Genomic DNA, 24,406 nt, shown 5'->3' on the forward strand with positions numbered 1-24,406 from the left:
CACACACAGACCCAGGAGAAACACACTCCTGATTAAAAACAGTGGTGGAAGGGTTAAAAATACGACAGCTCCGAGGAGCAGCGCCGCCAGATTTAACTGTGTTACAGGCAAGAGCAACCTCGAATAACACAGGCATGTGATCAGAAAACACTGCATCACAGATCTCAAAGTTAAAAACAGGCAAACCATATGATAAGACAAGATCAAGTGTGTGTCCACGTTCCTGTGTGGGTCCAGACACTGACTGCACAAGATTAAAAGAGTCGATGAGGTACAGGAATTCCTTAGCCATTGGCTTTTCAGGACAACACACATGAACATTAAAATCTCCGACAATAAGGACACGGTCATATTTAGGCATTATTTCAGCCAAGAAATCAGCGCAGTCATTTAAAAAGTCCTTATTGTATCTGGGAGGCTGATAGACCACAGCACACAACACTGTGTGAGAGCGACCCAGCTCAAATAAACACGTCTCAGTCACACAGAGAAAATCCAAACAATGATAATTAATGATCTATCTGTTGTGACTATCTGTTGTGACTATCTGTCTAACTGGTGCTTGTTGTCTCCGTCTCTCCTCCTCTGTCCGTCTATCCCACCCACAAACCCCTTCCTCCTGTCCGGTGCAGTGGGCTCACAAAACCCAGCCAAAAATAAAAAAGTAAACCACAGGAGGAGCAGAGCAAAGCTGTCTGACACCAACAGGCATCTCGTCAATCACACCACATGCCTGGGTTGCTTGAGATGACAGGTTTAAAATAAAACAGAGCCTCAACCTCACAGCAGCTGCAGGTTGATGCTGCTGTTGACACATGGAGAAACTAACCTGGGCTTTTTTTTAGGTTCTAAACAGAAATGCTGGTTAACAGCAGAAACTGTTTCCATTTTCCAGCTTTAAAGGTCACATAGAGGAAACGTATATCCCAATCCCTAAGACCTTCACCTATTTCAAATCTGGCCCTTTTAAATGAGTAATTAAACAGGCCTGTTGTAGACTCTAAGGGTCACAAATAAATAGGGCATGTCCAACTTTAATTCTGCTAGTCAATTGGCACATAATCTTGACACAAAATGACACACAAGGCACAAAGGGGTTGTATTTAGGTCTGAATTATCAATGAAGCCAACCAGAGTTTTGCTTGTCATTGGCTTTAAATACAAGATGCTGTTTAAATGGTGATTTAATTATCAAAGGTAAGTAAACGAGTCTCTGCAGAATCCCAAACATGTCCTGGTGGGTCGGGCTGTTTGGGAAGCAGGTGAGGTGCGTAGTTGAAAAAAAATATCAGCTGAAAGAACAGTTAAAAAAAATTCAAGGAACCAAAATTGTTTGATTAAGAAAGAGATTTTCGCAGAACTAATGTTGGAGATTGTATAAAATTTGGATCTCTCTAACCAGGTGCACAACTGAAACCTCAGTAGTTATATTTATGCACTTTTTATTTAACCTTTACAGAACAGCTGTAGGTGAGAATTCAAACCGGAAAAACTGTTTGAGGTAAAAAAAAAAATCAAATTATAAATAAATAAATTAACAAATGTCCAGCAGAGGGCACTGTGAGCGCAACAGTGCTGTTCTGTTGTTTTGAGACAACAATGGCGGACACAAACTAAACTGTCCAAGATATCAAAGTATCAGAAAAGTGGAGTTCTACACCATTGATGTCCAAGTAATGAAGAAATGTGCTGACTCAGCAGTTAGCTTCATCCAACCGACAGCTCACAGTGATCGCTGTATCAAGTCTTCCAAATACATATTGATATGATGCTCGGAAAATCAGCCTAAGTGATGATAATATATTTAATTTTTCATCCTAAATGTCACACACTAGACCTTTAAATTAGAGATATTGAACATGTTCTTGATGGCTCCCAATAATGGAGTAATAGTAACCATATTTAGCATTAATCTGCATTAATCTCATACTGTATGTCAGAAAATGTCTTCTTCTGAAATATGCCTAGTAGGACATTTATCCATGACCCCTCACCTGCGCTCCTCCCCGAACAGCCAGGCGACCTCCTCTCTGCCAGGAGTACATGTTCGTGGCCGCAGCTCTGTGTGGAAAGTCAGACCTGTGTCTCTACAGGTCTGTCTGTCACAGCGGCCCACTCTGCCTCCTCCATCAGTATCAGCACTCCTTTCACCAACACTGAACTCCCAAGTGGGCTTAGTCCCAGTGACACTAAGAGTCTCAGGCCTCTGGGAGGAAGGGATTGTGGATTGTGGAAGTGCACCTGGTGAAGGGAGCAGATCCTGGGAAGGTTGACGGGGGGGAGTTGGTGGTTCGGTCTTGGGTTTGTACCTGGGACCAGGAGCTCCTAAAGAGGAGGAGGGTGCTGAAGAGGAAAGGGTCACATGCTGAGGCTGCGCAGACTGTGAGGAAGGCTCTGACTTGGTCTTTTCCAAGGAAAAGTAGCCACTCTCCACTCGCATCTTGCGTCCAGTTCTCACAGTGCCAACATCTGAAACATGAGACATGAGACAACCAACAGTCTGTAGATAGTGAGGAATTTAAAGCTCTAAATGTCTTCTGCACCATGAAAGGTCACTCATTTAACTAACGGTAAAATGCTTAAAAAAGTTGGTGAGATCTCGATTTCATAATGTGACACAAAAGATTTGGAGATTTCTTACCGTCTGGAGTCGTGATGGTGGAGTCTGTGTGGGGGATTGTGGTCCTGCTCCACTGGCTCTCATTCTGCCACAGAGAGGCACGGCTCTTGGGGACAGACTCAGCACTGCCTCCACTGCTGCTGCTGCTGCTGGTCACTGTCACCTTGGCAGGGCCAGGCTCCTGGGCAGGGGAATATCATATAGGATAACAGGATATAAGGGAGACACAGAGACTACAGTGAGCAACATGAGAAATATGGCAGGGATCCAGAATGATGAAGGGACAAGGAAAAGTTGTTCCTAAAAAGTGGGTTAATCCCCAACAACTACCTTGTGTGTGTGTGTGTGTATCGCGTATGAAACAAAGTCACCGCAGTTTCTCGCAGCCGTGCAGTGACGACTCCACCCACTTTTTATTGTAGTGGAGATGCAACCGTGTCACAGGTTCAACCGTGCCGTGCCGAGGCGAGTAGCACCGGTGGAAATATGCCATTAGTGAAAGAAGAAGAATCAATTTCAATTCATTGATTCATTTTAAATAACTTTTGTAAAAGTTGTAAAACTTTTGTTAACTGCTTTATTGGTGAGTTCTGTGATTTCAGGATCTTAAATGTGAGATGTTCTGTTTATTTTCCTCCTCTGTGACAGTGAACTGAATTTTCCAAACATTTTATTTATGCGTTTATGTTTTCTGTCAATCCAGTATTCAAATCTGGATCTGTTTCAAAATGAACATTTCTGGGGAAAAAGAAGAATGTGAGGGAAGAAAAAAATATTAAAAGACACGACAAACACTGAGAAAACAGTCGTTCTGCAGAAGTATAATACAGTGGGATAAAAAATAGTTTGATAATCTTTACCTGATTGATGGAATGTAACCTGTGTTCGATGTCAACACTCTTTATCAAAGAAGCAACATCAACATTTCAAAAAGCAAAGTAACTCTCTCTGTGTCCACACATCTGGCCTTGTATCCAAATGAGATGGAAAAAGTGATCTTTACAGTATTAATATGATATGCCTATATTTGACCTTGTCTTTAACACCATTACTGTGGTAATAAATTAATTAAACTAATACTGCTGTTATTTTACAGACAGATGCCTCATGAATAAATAAATAAATAAATAAATGCAACCGTGTTTAATTTCTAGTTTCATAAATATACCCAATATGATTTAATTTTGGATTAAATTTTTGACATTTTCACAGATAAAGACAAAGTACAATAAAGCAAACAAATACAGTATATATATATTTTTTTTTAAGTCAAATGTTTAAGTAATACAGGGCAACATTTTAATCATGATCATGCCTAATTTAGTATGGATTGCACTACTATATAGTGAATTGTGTGTAGTGGTGCATTACCTGGAGATTTGGTTCAACCTTTCGTTTTTTCTTCTGCTTGTTGGTAGAAGGATACACAGCCAGAGCTTCCTGCCACCTGACAATAACAAAACACTCTGCAACCATTATAATAGAACTGGCCAAGAGTACATGATAGCAGCAAAGAATGAATAAACCAAATGACATTATAATCGCTTCAAAGCTTTTTTCATGATTAAAACAAGATTTCTGATTGTTTAAGCTTCTTAAATGTGACACCATTGATGGTTCTATTTTCACAGCCAACGACACTACAAGTAGCATCTTATGTGTTGGACTGTTGGTACCAGTGTGTTTTCTGACTGCGCGCGCACATTTCTGTGACGTAGCTCTTGAAAGGGTCTAATATACAGTGCCTATCATATGTATTCACCCCCTTGGATATTTTACACTTTTATTGCTTTCGTAAATCAATCATGGTCAATAAAATGTGGCTTTTTTTCACACAAAAATGTATTGAAAAAAACTCTTTAATGTCAAAGTGAAAACAGATTTCTACAAAGTAATGTCAATGAAACAAAAATATATAAGGTACTATAATTATATTATATAATTATATAATACTTAAGATAGGCACTGTATGATGAGGTTCGGTCCACGATAATGAAGCTGAGATTAAGCCTCTGTAGCGAGGCATCATCAGCGCTGTGATCATGTTTGACATGTCGTGTCTTTGTAATTCCCACATTAACAGACATCCTCTTACCCATTGATGACATCTTTACATTCTGCCCGTATAAAGTACTCCTTCTCTGGGGTGAGGATGCACAGTGAGTTCTTGTGACCTGTCCTCATCTCTCCATCGATGACATCGGAGCACTGGTTCATATTAATTGTACCCTGAGGTAGAGTGCCGGGCTGCATGGACACAACAGAGACCAGCAAAATGATTCAAAAAAGAAAGGAAGAGATGTGCATCCATGTTTATGCCAAGCTTGGCACACATAACATAACAGAAAGAGTTAGTGTTTACCTGCCCTTCAGGTTTATATAAGTGTAGTTATTTTTAATTTTCTACGTGTGCCCTCTGCTGGTTGTTTTTGTACAGCAGTCATTTAGGTCACAGGTACATGTGTCCTGAGTTGAAGGTATCATCAGTGTGATTTAAACACAGTGCTGAGGGAAACGTACTGAAGCTGATGTTGTCTCTCTCTCTTTATGAACTGTATATTTATATATTACTTTGTCTGCACTGGGAAAATACTGGCTTCTCAAAGTACCACCATTATCACCAATGTTAAATACAGTGGTGTAAATAGACCGAGCAAAGTCAGCCATAGACTTCTCACAGGAGGCAGATTCATTATCTCTCTCTCATCATCATCATCATCATCATCCTCTTCCTCACATATACTGTACTTCATACACTGATACAGCCAAATTATAGTTATTAAGTTATTCAATTATTATCATTTTATTTTATTCAAAATTCCTCAGCTCCAGTCCGATCACAAACCCTGGTACAGTAGAACAGTATTTCTGATTTTCCACCTAGTACCACCAGAGGGAGCTCACGTACAACTCTTTCCATGGAGTGAAGCGATACAAAAGTCCTCGCTCAGTGGTCAGTGACTACTACTCAGCATTAATATATATATATATATATATTTAAAGTCATGCAGAAATCAAAGCCTTTATTCTGATAAACGATAAACTTGTCAGTCAAAGGACAGTTTTAATACTTTCTGTGGTAAAATGCGGGTACTTTTTTAAACCAGCACTTGAACTTGTTCAGGTACATAAGTACTCTGTAACTCCAAGCAAGGCATGAGTTTCAAAACAAACAAACAACCTCATTAGAAATCACAGCCGTCAGCAGATCACAGTGTATCAGGAGATCAAACTCAAGAACCCAATTTGTGCAACGTAACCAGAGGTTGTTCAGTTTGCAGTATAATCAGATTCTCACGAGTCACGTTGATTCTCAGCTCGTGTGTATTTTTCACACTGTGAAGCACAGCAAAGAGGAAGCTTCGCATAAAGGGATTAAAAGTAAGAAAAAATCATGTCAAATATATCAAAGCATGCCCTTTCTAAGTGTCACTGAAGCCATGAGTCACTTAGTCTTTATGTTTTGTTTAACCTCTTAATGCAATGACTTTTAAATCATCAGAAGGCTCTTGACATCAAGGTGAGAGGCCAGGCCAACAGCTGGGCTTGACAGAGAGACGGACAAATAGACGTTGGGACAGCTGGGCCTGGGTGTGGGCCTGCTTCAGACTGGACAGAGAGACAAGCGTCAGCTTTACTTGAGAGCCCTGTCACTCTCAAACAAAGGAAGGGAGGTTTGGAGACGGAGGGACAAGCAGAGCACGAGGGGATTAAGAGGATTAAGTTGCCAACTTCACGGTCATGGTCGACAGCAGAATAGACTTTTGGACATTACAGCCATCTGTGTATAAACAAACCAAGAGTACTGAGGCGGAAAACAATCAATCACAAATCTGATCGATACTGGGAGTGATTAAACAAGAAGCACTTTTATATTCAGCAGCAGATTCTTTGGGACACAGAACATACATGACAGACTTAACAGCTCTACAGGTCTACATGCCAACGTGTCCTTTGGCAAGACACTGAACCCTAACCAGAAGACCAGAAAAGTGTAAATACAAACCATTTACCATTAAACCTGTTCACTTATGAAACAGAGGTTTTGCTCTAGAGCAGCAGCAAGACTGTAGACTGAGCACAAATAAATGCAATGCATGCACAATGTATATCAAGTCCCCAGACCCAGACCCAGACCTCTGAACCCACATCACTCTGTCATCTAACCGACACCCTGGCCTCTCCGTCTCAGCCGCCTCAGTTCCAGTAAGTGTTTTGATCTTTGCATTTAGCAGAGAAGGTAATATTGTAATGCAAACACAAGTAACAAGTAATACTGTTACATGTTTAAAGTAACTTACCCAACACTGGTAGAGTGGTGGTAATGTCACTACTACCATAATCAAATAACCCTACAGTAGTTTAGCCCTTTTTTGACTTTTTTGCACTGTGCTAACACAAGCTAATTGTATTCATGTTTTTCTGAGCTGGAGTTTGACAGAAACCCTGTCCATGGACATGAAGAAGACCGGATGACACGTCTGCGGATGTGCAGCATAGTGATAAGAGAAGAGAACTGAACACTAGTAAGCTTGTGTGCAGGTGTTCCGCCGCATAAGTGAGTTGTTACTGCGGGCAGAGTGTAGAAGAAAGAGAGAGAAACACTGTGACCACACAGACAAGGAGCAGCTGTGGATGTGCAGTGCAGCTGACTGTGTGGAATAATCACTGATCTCTATCGTTTATTCAAGGGAAAATAGTATCCGTGAAAGCAGGTTTGGTTCTCACCACCCCTTCATTTACCATCCAACAGCGTACTCATCGTCTACATGAAAATGCAAGGTGTGTTTTTGTGTTTAGAGTTTTTTACTCCGAGCAAACAAAAAACAACAGCTGACATAAATAAAACTTTAACTCACCATTTCATCCAGAACATAGTGAAGTAAGCCATGCTCATAAAGGATGAAGAACCTCCTCTGCCATTTCTGTTAAAAGAAGAATCATGGTCACATGCTTTTTATAATTATCAGTCTTCAGAAGGCTAAAGCAAATAAATGCAAATATTTAGCACATATTGTGTTGTGTTTAATGAGAGATAATATATACTTTTCAAAATTGTTTTTAATAAATCTATTTATTCATCTTACAAGTACAGCACAGAGAGAAATAGTAACGTACTGGTAACATTTTTTATTAATTCATTGTCACTACCACTGTATCCTCCACATGAAGATGGCCAATCCCAGCTGACATAGGGTGACAATTCCAAGACTTTAATTTTGTTATTTAGTCAATCATATTATGCATAGCTATTCTATGCCTCTAAAAAAAACACAGCTGAGATCTGAAGGACGCACATAAGTCCTAACTGTTTTCATACATTTAGGGTGTTCATATCGACCATTTTCCAATTTTAGATATAAAATAGCTTTTCTTTAATATTGTTGACACTTGTGTTGCACTGTTCAAGCAGTTTAAGTATCACTTTAGAAGTAATATCAGACCATACCACTAGTAAATCCTACTTCTGAAAGTGATGGAAATCAAGACCAGGAACACTTACCCGGGTTCTGTGTAATGGATTGTCAAAATCTGTTCCCTCCGGTGCCAGCAGCAACCATCCTCCAGATATAGGTTTTGCCTGATGATGGAGAGACGCAGTTAGAATCAAACACAATACCATAGACATCAATATATCAATTAAAGGTTATTAAGAACATGAATTCATGTTAGGTGGAACTACTGCTAATATAGCTATAGCCAAATAGCTGATTACTCACTGAGGTCCAGCTGGTTATTTTATATTATATTGTATTTCCATATTATATTGTATGTCCTCACATGTGAAAGACTGTGCAGCTTTCATACTCAAGGCTCTGGTATACTTCCACGCATGTGGATCGTGTTGGTTGTGCGTTGTCAGCGCATGCACAAATTGAATTTCCGCCCCACCAGCGTCTGGAGTATAAGCCACACTCCACAAGCAGAAAAAACATTTCGACAACAGAAGACGTAGTTGCATAGGACTGAAAAGATGACACACTGGTGGAGGAGGTGAGGAGGTACCCCCACCTGTACAGCTCCTGGTGACCCTCGAACTGGCTGACACCCTGTCTCCCCTGCCCAACGGGCCTTTCAGCCGTGAGCCGCTCTAACCAGACGTGTAAACATTATACAAATGAAAGTTGAAACGGCAATTCTGGAAACACTTTTGTCAATGTTCGGTTCCACATTTTTCTACAATAAATGATTCAACAAATCTCCTCTGGAGCAGTGTGGGTTGATGCATGCCCAAGGCAAAATACTGTTTATTGTAGTTGTTGATAAAGATCGAAAATAAAATGGGTCCTAGAACCAAACCTTGGGGCACACCTTTAGTGACCTCCAAGAATGAAGAGGTGGTGCCAGCCACCTGAACGCACTGCGTCCTAGTTGTCAGGTAGTTGGCGAACCAGGATGCCGCTTGATTAGAAATGCCAAGTTGATAAAGAACATTTATCAACAACGTATGGTCAAGTAGGGGCGACGCATTCCCTCTTCCCCTGGCTGCTGCTAACAGCTAGGAACTGCTAGCCCTTCAGCTGGCAGCTAACATGCCGGCTCAGCGGCACGATAAGAGTCCTAGATTTGACTCAGAGTGGGTCTTGTTAATAAAGGCTTAAATGCTTAAATGTAGGATGTTAAAAACGTATCAGAGTAGACGAGCACTGAGACGTGTGAAAGGTCAAAGAGCATAGTTGCCCACTCTGTGGAAAGGTGTGCGCTAGTGCAAATGCAAAAGAGTTGGAGCGAGCAAAACTCCAATCATTGCAAACAAAAAATGTATTTTTATTACATCAAATAAAATCATTTTGAAAGATTAAATCAATATTTTTATTTTGTGTTTCTTGATTGTTTGCTAAACTCATAAAGTGTTCGTGATTTGTGGAAAGTGTGGTTTGATAATATTGACACAAATCTGATCCCATCATGTCTCCGGTGTCCACATCAAGATCCGACCGTGCTTGGATGGCAGTCATAGTCTCCTCCCCCTCTGCCATATCAACAACAATGTTCGCTGTACGGGAAGTTGTGTTATTGTACGAACTCCTCTTCGCTTCTTGAGGCGTGTATGAAGTCCTCGGGTGTATTTCCTGAATCAATTCGATTCCGACTTAGTTAGGAATCTTTCAGTTACAATACCAATCTTAGTTGGTTATTAAAACATTTTTACAGACAAAAAAATTTTTCTACAGCTTCCAGTGTCAAGTATTTAGTGAGACCTACTTACACTTTAAGAGTTGTGGGTTCGATTCCCGGCTCCGCTAGAACAACACACTTAACCCCACATTTCTCCTATGTGTGAATAGGTATGAAAGATGTGTAACACATACATGCACTGTATAAAAGAGTGAGTGAATGGGTGAATGGCAAAAACCTGGAGTGAAACCCTGAATAGTATTATCAGTAAAACTACTCTCACATGTAAAGAAACATCTGCCGTGATAAAGGTGCATTACACCAAAGCTTAGAGCAACAACAAAGCTGGTGGTGCACAGTACTGTCGTTTTTAAATAAGCAAGGTCAATATTACAGTTGGTGAGTAAAATGTAGTTTAAAAATTATTTAAAAATAAATAAGTGTAGATTTAAATTCCTGTAATTCCTCTGCAGGAAACCTAAATCTTTGACTCTTGTTATGAGGTGCACGTGCACACTGACAGTGAGGCATCACAATATCACAATATCACAAATGAGAAACACAACAAAACGAATGTTAAAACGTATTCACCTGGTTTGAGTCTTTGTCGTTGAGCAGATGTGATTCTCGGGGCTTAAAACAGTTCTGACATTTACTTTTGTTGAAAATGTTGGCTTGGAATTTCCGACAGGATGACATGGTTGATGAAAATAGAAAATGAAAAACAAACTAAAGATGAACTAAAAGTCTTTGTTTGAGGGCAAAAAAAAAACAACAAAAACCTGCTCAATACTCGTAGCCAGGTGTGGATGGAGCAGCCTCGAGTCCAGTGGAGTGAATCACGCGTGGTTCCCCCGTGCGTGGTTACCTGAGGCGACGACCTCGCGTTCACTGACGTCTATGACGCACATGTTTGCAGCTGAAGCGCAAACTTTTCTCTGTACACAAGTCTGTCCGCAGGCTGCCGACACGTTGTGAGACAGACGACAGGGACGTGGGCGCTCGTTTGTCCTCGTCGCGTGGACGTTTCACGGAACACTTACCGGGCCTCGCGCTCGCTGCACAGGTCCTGTGTGCCTCCGTAAAGCGGAACGTTTCTACTTTCCCGTCCCGTGTGTGTGTGTGTAACAACTGACAGCGCAGTCAGCGCCATTAAAGCCATTTCACTCATCTCCGTTCAAGGCCGAAGACTGAAGTTACACCGTGGACGCGGCTGTCAATGCGGGGGATCAACAGTCGTGTCGTGGGCTGTGCGTGGTGGCGAAAACTCGCTCTCTCGAACAGTCGAAAACAGTCCGTGAAGAGAAGGGGCGGGGCTTAGTGGAGTGGTGAGTGACGTCCGATCACGGCCAATCACAGACACTGTCCAATAGACCCTCGCTCCAACCCATCTGACTGTAAGAATAACCGTAAGATCCGTGGAATATCTTACCTCGTGTGTTGCTGTCTCACCAAATAACTGACTGAAACACTGTAGCGTGAACTGCACATTCAACCATTCATTCTGCCAAAGTCACTCACTCACTCACATACAATATACCACAGCTGAGTCAGGCTGATACAGACCAAACATATTCAGTATTCAGAGTCACATAGTCAAAGGTCTACTGAGCTCTAAGCTTCTTACAACCAGGTCTAAGGGAAAACCAGATCTCAACAGGAATGTGGAGACTCCCTCTTCACAACTCCCAAGAAACCACCAGCAACACACTAAACAAACCATTTTAATGGTTTATTTTTTTTTAAAAGTTCTAAATGTCTGCTGGCGGTCTGGCTGTGAGTGGTTCAAAGACATCCTCTGCAGCTGGGATGATCAGGTCTCTTCTACTGGAACCAATCAGCTCCGAGGATCCACCTCTCACACACGTCATTTAAGCATGCACACCTGTAACCCATCTCACTCACTCACAGACACTAAAGGAAAAAGCAGTCACCACCTTGGGATCGTAACAAAGCTCTAAGATGACATTCTATATAACAAAAAAAAACACCTCCTCCTTGGTAGTGTTACGGATTCACTGTAGAAGCCACTGAAACACCAGGTATGCATTTAGACCAGGGCTCTCAAACTCAAAGGACCCAGGGGCCAATGAGCATCTGGTCTGCTCAAGGGAAACAAGTCCTACTGTACTGTCGGAGTGGGCAAGGTATTCCATTATGATGTCACAATAATGATGATTTTTCAATGAATTTCAAAATAGTGTTGTTTTTTTTATTATGGAACAACATATACAGTTGTCAATGAATGAATGTATAAATCACAAAAATACAGAAATAAGTAATTTTACCATGAAATTCATTGGGGGGCCACATGTGGCCCACGTGCCGCAGGTTTGAGACCTCTAATTTAGACTCTTCCTCCCCCATAGAGCCCTCTAAGCTAACATCATCCAGACCATCACCTCGTCCAATTTAAGGATGATTTTCCTACAGTCAACAGTCAGTCCTGGTGAAAGCTAGTTTGTAGTATTTCTGGATTATTATTTTAGCATTTTATATTAGCAAAAATCTAATTTACTATGCTTGCAAATGCTGTATAATAATTATTGTATGATTTTCATAGCCTTAGATAAGCCATTTATAATAATATAGTCATGGGCTGCTAAGCAAAGTCCTCCACAATCTCAACACACCATGTTTCTACAGGAGTCTGACGCAGACGCTGGGAAGTTCTGGCTTTGAATGAAGTAAATTCTTTCTTTTTTGTTATAAGAATAACGTTTAATTAACTTTTGGTATAAAACCATGAAACAGGTTGGCCTACAGCTGTTTTCTGCTTACAGCTGTTATTTTTAATATTGATGCAATGCACTTCCGTACTTTTGAACATGAAATATGTTCTTTTTTTTCTTTGTCTTTTGAATAAATTACATGTTCGATATAAATAAATGAATATATAAAATGTGATTTTTGTGCTTGGTCTCTGTGGATTCTCTTTGGAAGTCACAGTGAACTGAATGTTTTTCCAGCTAACCTGGTGCTGAGTGCAAACTTTGGGAGCTCTATTGCGACCTTTTGCAGACTCCTACTACACATCTTTATTTATTGATGGCTAATTGTGCATATGACAGTGAACCCTATGTCTTGTATCTTGTGCTGCTGCCTTGTTTGGTAAGAATGCATCAGTAAAAGTAAATCTAAACTAAAGATTTCATTTGAATTTATGGAGCAATGTGTGGTTTATACAGCAAAACAAACTTGAGTTTCTACGTGGGACCATTGAGACACCATGCCTCGTAACCGTCCTCAGTTCTGTTGTCTCTGCAGTGCGGGTGCCAAACTGTCGACCCTGTTAACAAGGAGAGTTTCAAAAAAGGATTGATTGCATTTATATTGACCCTTTTGAGAGCTACGTCACAGAAATGTGCGCGCGCAGTTTGGGGTCAGAAAACACACTCGTACCATTAACTTGTACAACAGTCCAACACATAAGATGCTACATGTAGCGTAGTTGGCTGTGAAAATAGAACCAGCAAGTTCTTCAGAATCCCGACAGGATCTTATCCCTTTCAAAAAAATAGACAAGTTATCATTTATCAGCTCTTTCTGTTAGATTACGATTCCTTAAAACAATACATTGTATATTCACACAAAACCATACCCATTGTCCCTTATTTCATAGTGACAAAGTTGGCAACCCTAAGCATAGGTTTCATATATATATGTATATGTATATATATGAAACCTATACTACTATATATATATATATATATATATATATATATATATATATACATACATACAAACATATATACACATACATATATACACACACATATATACATAGATATATATATACATACTTACATATATACACATATATACACACATACAGTATACACATATATATATACACACACACATATATACACACATATACACAAATATACACATACATACATATATACAAATACATATATACACACACACACACACACACACGTATTTATGAAACCTATACTATTTTTTTTATGCTACAAAGTTGGCAACCCTAAGCATAGGTTTCATATATATGTATATGAAACCTATGAAATAAGGGACAAAAGGTGACGAGTATGGTTTTGTGTGAATATACAGTGTATTGAATTTGTCATAAAGATAGCAGTTTTGCAGAGGACAAGAGAGGACACGTGCGGGGCAAATAAATTAGGCCCAATATTAGGGACGTCCCGGCTAATACGGGACAGTTGCCAACCCTACCTATGCTGCCTAAAGTGTTAGGGTTAGGGTAGGGTTAGGGTTAGTTGTGTTGTGGTCTTGGACGTAGCTAGCTTGTAGTTAGCTGCCGACCGGCTAGCTTGTTAACAAGTAGCTGAAGCTGAGTCAGGCAGACTTTTGCCGTCGGCTAGTACACATTTATGTTTATTTAGGCAACAAAAGAACATATTCGGAATTATTTGGTGGAGGACCATGGACATACATGCTATTCACGTACCTGTTGTGACGTTTTCTGACCCCAAACTGCACGTGCATTCTCGCTCGGCATGGAATGTTTATATACACAATGAAAGGTTCTATATGATGAAATCCATGAGTACACAGTATGAGTACGTTCACAGTGAGGTTCTAGTGTTACACTGACCTTGTAGAAACATTTCCTCTCCTTCTGTGAAAATGTTGTCACACAAGCTGCATTTTGCACAACCTGGGTGATAACGTTTATTCCCTGCCTGAAGCAGATAAAAAAAAAAACATTGCATGAAGCAGAGGTCAGTCACCATCCATGGCTTTGATTCAACTTCAGAAACTGTAAAAAAAACTATTCATTACTTTCATTTAAATAATGAACATGATTTTAAAGTGAGCACAGCAGATCACTAATATTTTTGAGTTGTGTGTTCAGCCACTTACCAGCCTACAAGGTCATTCTCTCATGTGTTTTCCACAAGTTCCGTAAAATGGAACATTAAAGGAGTCTAAAACCTCACTTCACTGACAGATTTCTTAACTTCTGTCGTTTTGACTGATCTTTTTAACTCTAAGAGCTGTAACTAACGATTATTTTCATAATCGATTAATCTGTCGATTATTTTCTCGATTAATCGTTTGGTCCATAAAATGTCATAAAACCTTAAAAAATGTTGATCGGTGTGCGTCAAACCTGGAAATTATGATGTTCTCAAATGTCTTGTTTTGTCCACAAACCAAAATGATTCATTTTAATGTTTTTTTTGTTATCCAGAGCAAAGAAATTAAGAAAATATTAACATTTAAGAAGCTTAAACGATCGGAAAATCTTGTTTTAATCATGAAAAAAGCTTCAAATCGACGAATCAATTATCAAAATAGTTGTCGATTCATTTAGTAATCGATTAATTGTTTCAGCTCTAGTCTGGTCATTATGTGTTACTATGATGATCGTGCTTAATCATCTCTAAAAAGCATCTGAAAAGGAACAAAACCACCTCATACGCATGTGTCACAGCATTAAAACACTCCTGGGTTACACTGCACTGTTTAACATCTCACTGTAACTTTCACTGTCACTAACTGTTCTTACCTCAAGGACTTTTCCTGTAATGAATTTGTGACATGCCACACACCTCACTCCAAACTGACTGTGGTAGTCTCTCTCACAGTAGGGAGAACCATCTCTGGATAGATAAGAAGAAGATAAAAGATTTCATACGAGAAAACACATGTTCTTATGTGAGTAATTATCAGAAATGTTTTTTCTTCAGCCGTCACTGGTGCATTAGAGAGATGAATATGAATAGTATAAATGACAGATTTGCACGTACTTGCTCATGTATTCTCCACTCAGCACTTTCCTGCAGGTTTTGCACTTGAAGCAGCCGAGGTGCCACTGTCCACCCAGGGCTGACAGACCCTGACCATTTTTGATGTCTCTCCCACAGCCAGTGCAGTCTAAAACCACAGAGTCAACATTAGAACGGGCTCACGTTGTTATTCTAACAGTTTGTTATTTACAGTGATATGTGGAGGATGAGCTCATTGGCAACAAAGTGATGCTCCTCTGCTCAGCCCGCCCTTCCCTGAGAACTACGGTGGCTTTCACCGATCAAAAATGCAGCCATCGCCTTCTATGACTGTGTCAACAGATGAGGTTCCCATATAAAGGTTTACTTGTGTATATTGTAATTGTATAGATTCAATTCAATTAAATTCAATTCAATTTTATTTGTATAGCGCCAAATCATAACATACATTATCTCAAGGCACTGTACATTGACAACATCAAGGAGAGCAGAGAACCCTCCGGCATGTCCAAAGTCGCGGCCCTTGGTCAGATTTTGTACCGCCCGCAGCTTCGGTTTTATAATGTATTATTTATGGCCTGAGAGGAACTGAGAGTCCTGGGTTCAAAACCCACCTGTGACAGACAGATTCATGTGTTCATCTCATATTATGAGATATATTATTTTAAAGATTTGGTGCGTCTATGATGGAGGTTGACATGTTGGTACACGTTATGAATGACTTTATCACAAATAGGTATTTGGTATGGAAGCCACAGCTGGCCAGTGTTCTGTGAATAATCTAAATTGGGTTTGCATGTGACCCTTTATAGAACAGTGTTTTTTTTAATAGAAACATTGATTTAATACAAATTCATTACCAGAATAGTTGATGTCATTAGGAGCAGAGGACCCAGGGTGAATACAGCGATGACAGAGACAGTCTTTCCCATTAAAGGTCACACAGTCCCCCATTGGAAATGGCTGCCTGTAAAACAGAGAAAGATTCTTATATAGCCTTCATTTCAGCTCCCTTAACCATGTTTGCATAACATGCAAAAACTGCTGTTTTTTCAGTTACTTGCAAATAGTGCACACAAAGCAGGCCGGATGATAGGACTTCCCCAAGACCGTGACCACCTCCCCCTCTACTGAGTCACCACAACTGTTGCAGAGCGTGCCATGAAGCCTTTGGAAGTCCACTGGACAGAGATAGTCACTGTTCTTCAGGAAGAAGCCACTCTGAGCCAAGTCACAGCCACACACTGCACACAGGGAGAGAGAGAGAGACAATCAACAACGTTTCCATTTGCTTTATTAGCTTTTTTATGTTCAGTTTGCAGTTGATTGTTTTTTTTGGCATAAGTGAAAAAAATGTCCATTTTAAAGTTGTTTGACAGTTTTACCTTTAACTACTGTCAATGAAAAGTAACTAAAGTCAGTGTGAAAAGACACGTCCTGTCTTTCACACACTGGGGCGAAAAAAGTGTTGAGTCGTAAAATAAAGAGGACAAAACAAAACCTATTTTTACTTGAATAAACAAAACAGATCAGTGATTGACTGCACTGCACATCCACAGCTCGTTCTTGTCTGTGACTTTGTTTATATGCGCTGTGTGTGTCTGTGTCAATGACTTTGTGTGTGTGTGCGCACTTTGCTGCGCTCACACCGCGCTTCTGTGTGTCAGTAAATACAGTTAGATTAGAGTTCTTGAGGCGGGCCGGGCCTCGGGCCGGGCCTTGGGCTTCCTTTTTTCCGCTCATAAAACACATTTCTTGCAGTTTGTAAATGATATGTTGTTTGTTGTGAATCGTTGCCGTTCACGTGCAGTGAAGAGTAAATCTGGAGAGGGGCAGACCTGACGCCGCTGTGTATGTAACCCCCGACACTTTGGGCTTGTTAGTGTCACTTTTGGAGCCTTTTATGATGCTCAGCGTGAACTGGAGGGCCATAAATATCCTCACTCTTGTGCTGCTATGGGCAGAACCACTCAGACATCACTGCCAGTAAAATGACAACGATACTACACAGCTGGCAGCCTTATTTGGGCCGGGTCTGGTTCGGACTTAAAGACCCGCGGGCTGGGTCGGGTTGTAATTTTCAGGCCTGTTGAGAACTCTAATTTAGATGGATCTCACTTGTGGCGCAGAATTGTGCATTTCCTTCTCATAAAGTATTTAGGTTTATGACAGAAAGTCGCTAGTCGCTTTTTATTTTTAAATAACAAAAAGTCACCGGGGGTCTGTGAAGTCGCTAAATATGCAGACGGAAACAGCACAAACCGTTAATGTAAAGAAAAAGACGTTATTTCCCTTTCTTTCCTCTGGCTCGGTTCATTCTGTCTCCGTTTCTGTTATTATATCTAATGTTTACAACGTTTACCAACAAAATACTGCTGTGTGTATTTTTCTTTTATGTTTATTTTTTTCTTGGCACTGCCCCCTCTCTGCACTTCATTCAGTCTCTGAGTCATTTACTGCGGACTCTGGGGATTAGCATGATGTTAACACTGTACTTCAGGTATTTAGCTTTTAGCATGGTAGCAGCTAATGCAGTAGACGGAGCAAAGAGAAGTTCATTAAATGTGTAGCACCACATTCTGTGCATCGCTACGTAGACACAGTGCTGGGGGTGGAGCTCCCCCAGGAAGGGGAGGGGCCACGACAATGCCATCATTATAATTATTTGCTCTGACTATGTAAATCTGAAACATATGTGTTGTACAGTATATATATTGTACGGTATACTGTAATAGTAGATTGCATATTTGTTTTATCAACAAATCTACAACTTGTACAAATATGCTTATGCATGAACCTCAAAGTTAAGAAACCAATTCCCCAGATGGGAATAAAAATTACAATCACAAGAGATTTTCTACAACAAACGAGTGTAAAACCTTGTTGGTGTCTTGTGAGTAAAACTCTCCAGATGCTATTTTATTTGAGCACAGTCAACACATTTTGCATTGATGCTGTTCGCTCCTTTTTTATAAATAAAGGGATCTCTCGCTGACGGGATTCTTTCAAGTCTTTTGCTTGAATATCACTTTTCTGCAAGAAATCTTTCGTAGGAAAATAACAAGACATTTTCTTAACCTGACAAAACAGCCAAAGCTTTTCAATGCGTAAAATTGTAAGTTCATATGTTGAATTACAGTTGAATTTTCACCATAGTACTATAAAAACACTATATGAGGGATTTTGTTGCATAGTGTGTGACTGCAGGACACGGTTGTTACTCATGTTGTTACTCACCCTTGCAGTTAAAGCACTTCATGTGTAAGTGAGTGTTGTGGACCTGAACCACAGCTCCTTTGCATTGTTCCCCACATCTGAAGCACAGGATGGCCTGCTTTGGTCTTGGGTAGCAGCCGTCCAGAGCAGGCAGCACTTGGAGGGAATTAGTCAAATATTAAACGTTTAAAAAAATGATAAGTCAAAATAAAACTTCAAAGCAAACCATATATTATTAATAAGATATTTTAGTCCCTGTCATGCAGTGGACCAGCAGTTTATTACAGTATATATTAAATCTCGACACTCTAACCCACAAACCTGTGTCGCGTTTGGAAAAGGCAGACTTGTGACACGCCCCTTTCAACTCCCAGAGTTTGTGCTTCTAATCCAGATACAGACCTATGAGCTGTCAGTGCTAACAAACGTGTTTTAAATGACTAACGTACTCTTAAACATAAGTAAAGTTGAAGATAAGTCTTCTCATCAAGCCTCCTGTCTACATGTCATGTGACTATGGTTCCAATCATGTGACGAGTGAGTAAAAGTTTGGCTACCGCTAATTCAACTACGTGAGGAGTGGAGGAAACAGGGCTAATAACAGTGAAATGATATATATATATATATATATATATATATATATATATATATACACATATACATATATACACATATATATATATACACATATACATATATACACATATATATACATATACACATATATATACACACACACATATATATATACACACATGTACTGTATATACAGTATATACACATATATACACATACACACACGTATATATATACACACACATATATATACACACATACATATATACACACACACATATATACACACACACATATATATATACACACATATTAAAACATGTATATTTTTATTCTTATCAGAATAAACAAAACCTTCATTATCCGACATCTTGATGTTGCATCTAACATGTCTGTATATTCATTAGTCATAGAATCTGTGAGATGAATGAAAAGATGAAGTGTGAATGTTGTATGTGCTTTATGTTAGAGTTGTTTAACACAGAGTTGATGGGTTATTTTGACTCGATACAAAATGATTACACATAATAACTAGTGGTTGATATAAGATTAAGTGGAGGCACATTGTTTGACCATTACAGCCACACACAGATGACGCGTACATACCTGACAGCTCTGCAGGAATAGCAGCCATCTTCTCACACAGGATGTAGTCGTCGGGGTTGAGGAAAGGCAGCTGCTCCATCATGGATTGTTTAGGAATGAGATAGAGAACTTCTGCAATTTCACCGTCTTCAATGATTGACATGCGCCTGACAGAGTTCTTCCTCTTGACCCGGTCCAAAATGACCGTTTCCTTGCTGTGACTGGAGCCGCAGATCCGGCCCAGACTGCTGAGGTTGAGAGGGCTCGTCATGCTCATGTCCACACTTTCAGCCAAACAGCCGAGGCTGCAGATGGATCCCAGGTGAGAAACCATGAAGCACAGTGTGACGATGGATGGCAGGTATTAGGTTTCTCTCTAAGACTTTGTGACTGACTCAGCGTGTGTGTTGTCCACTAAGCAGTAAAAGACTAACTCCGACCACAAACACTCTAAGAAGATTAAGTCAGGTTTATTTATAGGTTTATCTTCGCAGTAAAAGGAGGATCTGAGCTCTAGGAATTCTCTATCAGGTCATCTGTCAGTCTGTCTGCGAGCACATGTAGTCACTTACACATTAGGATTGGATCTACTAAACTAACGGACATTGTCTGATTGTCTGAATTACTGCTTCTGAAACGAAAAAACAAATGTGATCAAATGTCAAAGGAAAAACATGTGCATTTCAAAGACATTATTGTATGAATTTGAAACAATTTCAAACATTGATATGAAAACAAAAAAATAGCATGTTTTGTTTTCATAGTATAAAACATGAAATTAAAACAATGTAAAAATATTGTGATATTGATAAAAAATGTGATGCCCTCCATATTATTCTCTACCCCTCAGAAAGGTCGATGACCTCTGGTTTAGAGTTTTTTATTTTTTTATTTTATTGTGAATCAAGGACAATGTCAGTCAGATGATTTGCTTTGGTGAAGCAGAAAGAAGATCTATTAAAAGTGTTTTTCATGGGTGTTATTGAGTGATATTCACTGACTTCTTCACTGGAGGAACAGCATAATAACAAACATTTTAATATGGACTAAATATTTATATAAATCACTAACCTCTTTTGGTATCTTTTATTTACCGAGGATGATTTAGTAATAGTGAAAGACAGACACGTCTCATGGAGTACTGGCTCTTATTTTTTCCCACTTCACGTACTGATCTCAAGCCCTTTCACATAGTAAGGATGTTACCTGAAAGTTAGCAGGTCACATGATGAGCAGCAACATCGAGAGAAAGAACTCACATTCTGACAAAATATGTCAACACAGTCCCGTCATCCTCTTGCAGAGTAAATGGGTTCAGGGCACTTTGGGGAGAGGTGAGGACATGATTGTGATTGTTTTCTGGGATGATGTGACGACCCTCTGCAGCACGGTGGGGATGATACTGTTAGAAGGGTCACAGGAGGTTCAGACTGGACTACATCCTTCAACATTCAGCAACATACAGTCCACACTTCCTGAAGGTCGGGCCACAGGAGCAATATCATAGGTTAGTGCTTCTCCAGGAGGAACTTTCACTACCTGGTATCATGGAGCTTATGATGACCTCTAACACCGTGATCCTGCAGATACACCATCTGGCCAGATTATGTCCCTCCTTCTGACAGCCAGAGTCTGGCTTAGTGTTCAACGATCCAATCCTGTACTGCAGCTGGTACAGGTCCTCCACTGGCCATGAAGAAAATCCAAAGGTACCTGACCAAACACTCGCCCCATTTTGGAATTAACCCTCCATCTGTGCTGGGAGAGAGAGAGAGAGAGAGAGGGGGCTAAACAGGAATGTTTTGCATGGTCTGTTGGGAAAGTAGCTGAAGACATGAGTTTATATCAGAGAACAATCACATTCATGTGGATCCAGCTCACAGAGGAATAAAGTCACAATAGATTAGGTTTTCTCATTGTTCTTCTTGCACAGACACTGATAAACAGACGTGGTTGTATCAGACAATAATATTCACTGCAATACACCACAGTAGTATAGTATAATAGTATTCATTAAATAGTGTAGTAATTAAATATTTTCAATAAACTCAGTTATAATTGAATAAAATCTGCATTTTCCTTCATTTTGTTAATTGTTTGTTTGCTGCCCAATTTACACCAAAACAATATAATCTACTGCTTTTTTTTTTATTAAGAGTTCAAATTAATATTGAGCAGAATTAATCCATCCCATTGGTCCGGCCCTCAACATTATTTTATGTTCCTCATGTGGCTGCTTGGGGAAAATAATTGCCCACCCCCCGTCTTTAGGGTAGTTCTTTCTAAATAACACAGCTCTGTCAGTCTGTTCAGCTGATGAACCTGTGTGGCTGTGAGCCCTTCTTCCTTAAGAGTGGTGTTGCCACATTCACATCGAAGTGTCTGTCATGGTTCAGATGATGGTGGTGCAGATGGTGCTCTCAGTCGATTGTAACATTAGCACTAATAAGTATTAATTAGCATTAATACTTTTTTTCTACACAAACTCATAGGCCTTATTGTGAGCCTTGGGTGGCAGAAGGCAGAATAATGAAGCTTTCCTTCATCTCAGGACTTTTCATTCTAACGAGTAATGCAACTTTACAACTGCTGCAAAACACAAATAACACCAACAGCCGTAAAGAGCCAGGTGGCAGTTGTATTTTTATCAGAAGAGTTCACAACATAAAATAAAACTTTAAATGATTCATGAATAAATCCAACACGTACCTTTATTTTGAAGCTGAGCTTTCGTCAGTACCCGTTTTTCCTCCCTCTTGCCAGCAGGGGGCAGTGCTACCACAGATGTAGAGTTGGGACCTCTTATAACAATGACAGATGAGATTCTGAACTTGAAGAAAAATGTTAGTTCTAGATTCTCAAGTGTGATGAATTGGTTTCCCAGGTTTGTTTGGATAAAATAATCAGTAAATGGTAACACCTATGACTCATCTATATATATCTATATAAACTGATGTCAGACATTATTGCAGTGTGTATTCTTGTCCAGATGTGTGCAGCTGTGAAGTCCCAGCTCTGACTCAGTGTTTGGCAGCAGTCAGTGGAATCTGCAGACTTTCAAAAACTGCTGCTACTGGAAATAATGGACAGACAAGCTTAACACTGACAACAGTGACGGAATGCTAGATCATGAAGTATTATCTTCTGTGGTAGAATTATTCAGACGAGGTCAGAAAGTTGGCAGGCAATGATGTGAAGAGGGTGATTTTTACTTATTACTCAAAGATAAAGTTAATAGCAATAGTTTAAGTAAAGCTTTGCCTCTGTTTAACTTCACTGTCACTTTTTTCCTCCACAATAACTGTTATGTAAAATTTGTCAGCTTTACCACTTATTAGAATACATTGCAGCACAGAATAAAGTAAAATACTTAGTCCCCTCCAGAAGTATTAGAACAGTGAGGCCAATTCCTTTAGTTTAACCATAGACTGAAAACATTTGGGTTTGACATCAAAAGATGAAAATGAGACATTTCAGCTTTTACTTCCAGGTATTTACACCTGGATCCGATACAGTTTAGAAGACAGTATTATTTGTAACGGAACACAACATTTTCATGTGAGCAAAAGTATTGGAACAGATTTAGACTTAAAAGGATAAAAGTGAAAAATGCAGGTCAAATGCAGCTCTATAGGGTTTAAGTGTGGAGACTGACTTGGCCAGTCTCAAACCTTCTGATCAACTCCTTTGTGATTACTGTAAATGTAAAGATAAACCACAACATACATGTTTTTACATCATGTGTCAAACCAACATTTCACACAGAATATGCGACAACATATTCTAGTAGTTTAGTATTAATAAAACTCCCAGTCAAAGCAGTCTAATTGCTAAGCGATACATGTTTTTCATAGTAATGGAGGCGTGTTATTGACCTCCACTCTCTGATCAGCGTGGGAACAGTGGACCACCAATGTGTTGTGTTGGCTGCATGTTTGCCTATAGATGAATCATTTGTGGTCTATGGAAGCAAACAGACAAGAGTTGCTGGTCAACTGCTGTTTGGCAAGACGGTGTCATTGAGGTGAATCCACACAGAAGACTCTTAACACCCAAGTCACAAAGATGTGAACTAACAGATGGAAGCAACAACTCCAGTGTGATGACTTAGGATATTTGGACTCTGTAACAATCTGCAGTTTACAAAGCATCAAACTTAAGACTTTCTTAGGAAAACCCTTTAAGTGGCTAAAGTCTGCGTTCCAGCCATGATTTCAGTATGCGTGTGTCAACACTTCATAAAACCACACAACAAAAAGGGCTAAACTAACCCTTGAAGGTTTTCCTTAAGTGTAGGGAGTCACAGATGTGAGCTGCTGCGGTTTCTCTTTAGGAATGTCACACACTCATGATTCATGGATTTGCTTCAGTGATCAGATGCGAGTTAGAACCACCACCAGACTCATTATTGTTCTGCTAAACTTCGTATGAAGCTACATTCAGACGTGTACATCATCCAAACCAGACTATATGACCGTCTCATGTCCAGCACTGACTGTAACATTCTCAAAGATCAACTTTCTGCCGACCAAAGCACATTTTTAAAGGTTTTTTTTCTTTTTTATTTGTT

General features: G+C 39.8%; 2 protein-coding genes across 5 annotated transcripts in view; both read right to left on the reverse strand.

Annotated features, from left to right (window-relative positions):
- Positions 1–11,177, reverse strand: part of si:ch73-103b11.2 (myosin phosphatase Rho-interacting protein) — a 41,104-nt gene extending 29,927 nt beyond the window's left edge. For 2 of the 4 annotated variants that reach the window (XR_009234183.1, XM_058620527.1), the window contains exons 1-7: positions 10,331–11,177; positions 8,124–8,201; positions 7,480–7,545; positions 4,716–4,867; positions 3,992–4,067; positions 2,642–2,801; positions 1,995–2,469 (exon numbers count right to left, since the gene is read on the reverse strand). Coding sequence is in view for 3 of the 4 variants with exons in the window: in XM_058620527.1 (XP_058476510.1) it covers positions 1,995–2,469; positions 2,642–2,801; positions 3,992–4,067; positions 4,716–4,867; positions 7,480–7,545; positions 8,124–8,201; positions 10,331–10,438 (1,115 nt within the window). In the remaining variant the exon portion in view is untranslated. The remainder of the gene's footprint in view (positions 1–1,994; positions 2,470–2,641; positions 2,802–3,991; positions 4,068–4,715; positions 4,868–7,479; positions 7,546–8,123; positions 8,202–10,330) is intronic. The other 2 variants (XM_058620528.1, XM_058620531.1) reach the window with 2 other exon arrangements.
- A 760-nt stretch (positions 11,178–11,937) lies between these two features.
- On the reverse strand, positions 11,938–20,213 carry LOC131448268 (actin-binding LIM protein 1-like). The gene is made up of 8 exons (XM_058620570.1): positions 19,858–20,213; positions 18,697–18,831; positions 16,520–16,703; positions 16,320–16,426; positions 15,481–15,607; positions 15,240–15,333; positions 14,322–14,409; positions 11,938–13,028 (listed from the first exon to the last, which is right to left on the reverse strand). The coding sequence occupies exons 1-8, from the start codon at positions 20,168–20,170 to the stop codon at positions 12,946–12,948; spliced, it is 1,131 nt and encodes a 376-aa protein (XP_058476553.1). The 5' UTR covers positions 20,171–20,213; the 3' UTR covers positions 11,938–12,945.
- Between the last annotated feature and the right edge of the window lie 4,193 nt (positions 20,214–24,406).

Source organism: Solea solea, chromosome 21 (assembly GCF_958295425.1).
Source record: "Solea solea chromosome 21, fSolSol10.1, whole genome shotgun sequence".
Taxonomy (NCBI): domain Eukaryota; kingdom Metazoa; phylum Chordata; class Actinopteri; order Pleuronectiformes; family Soleidae; genus Solea; species Solea solea.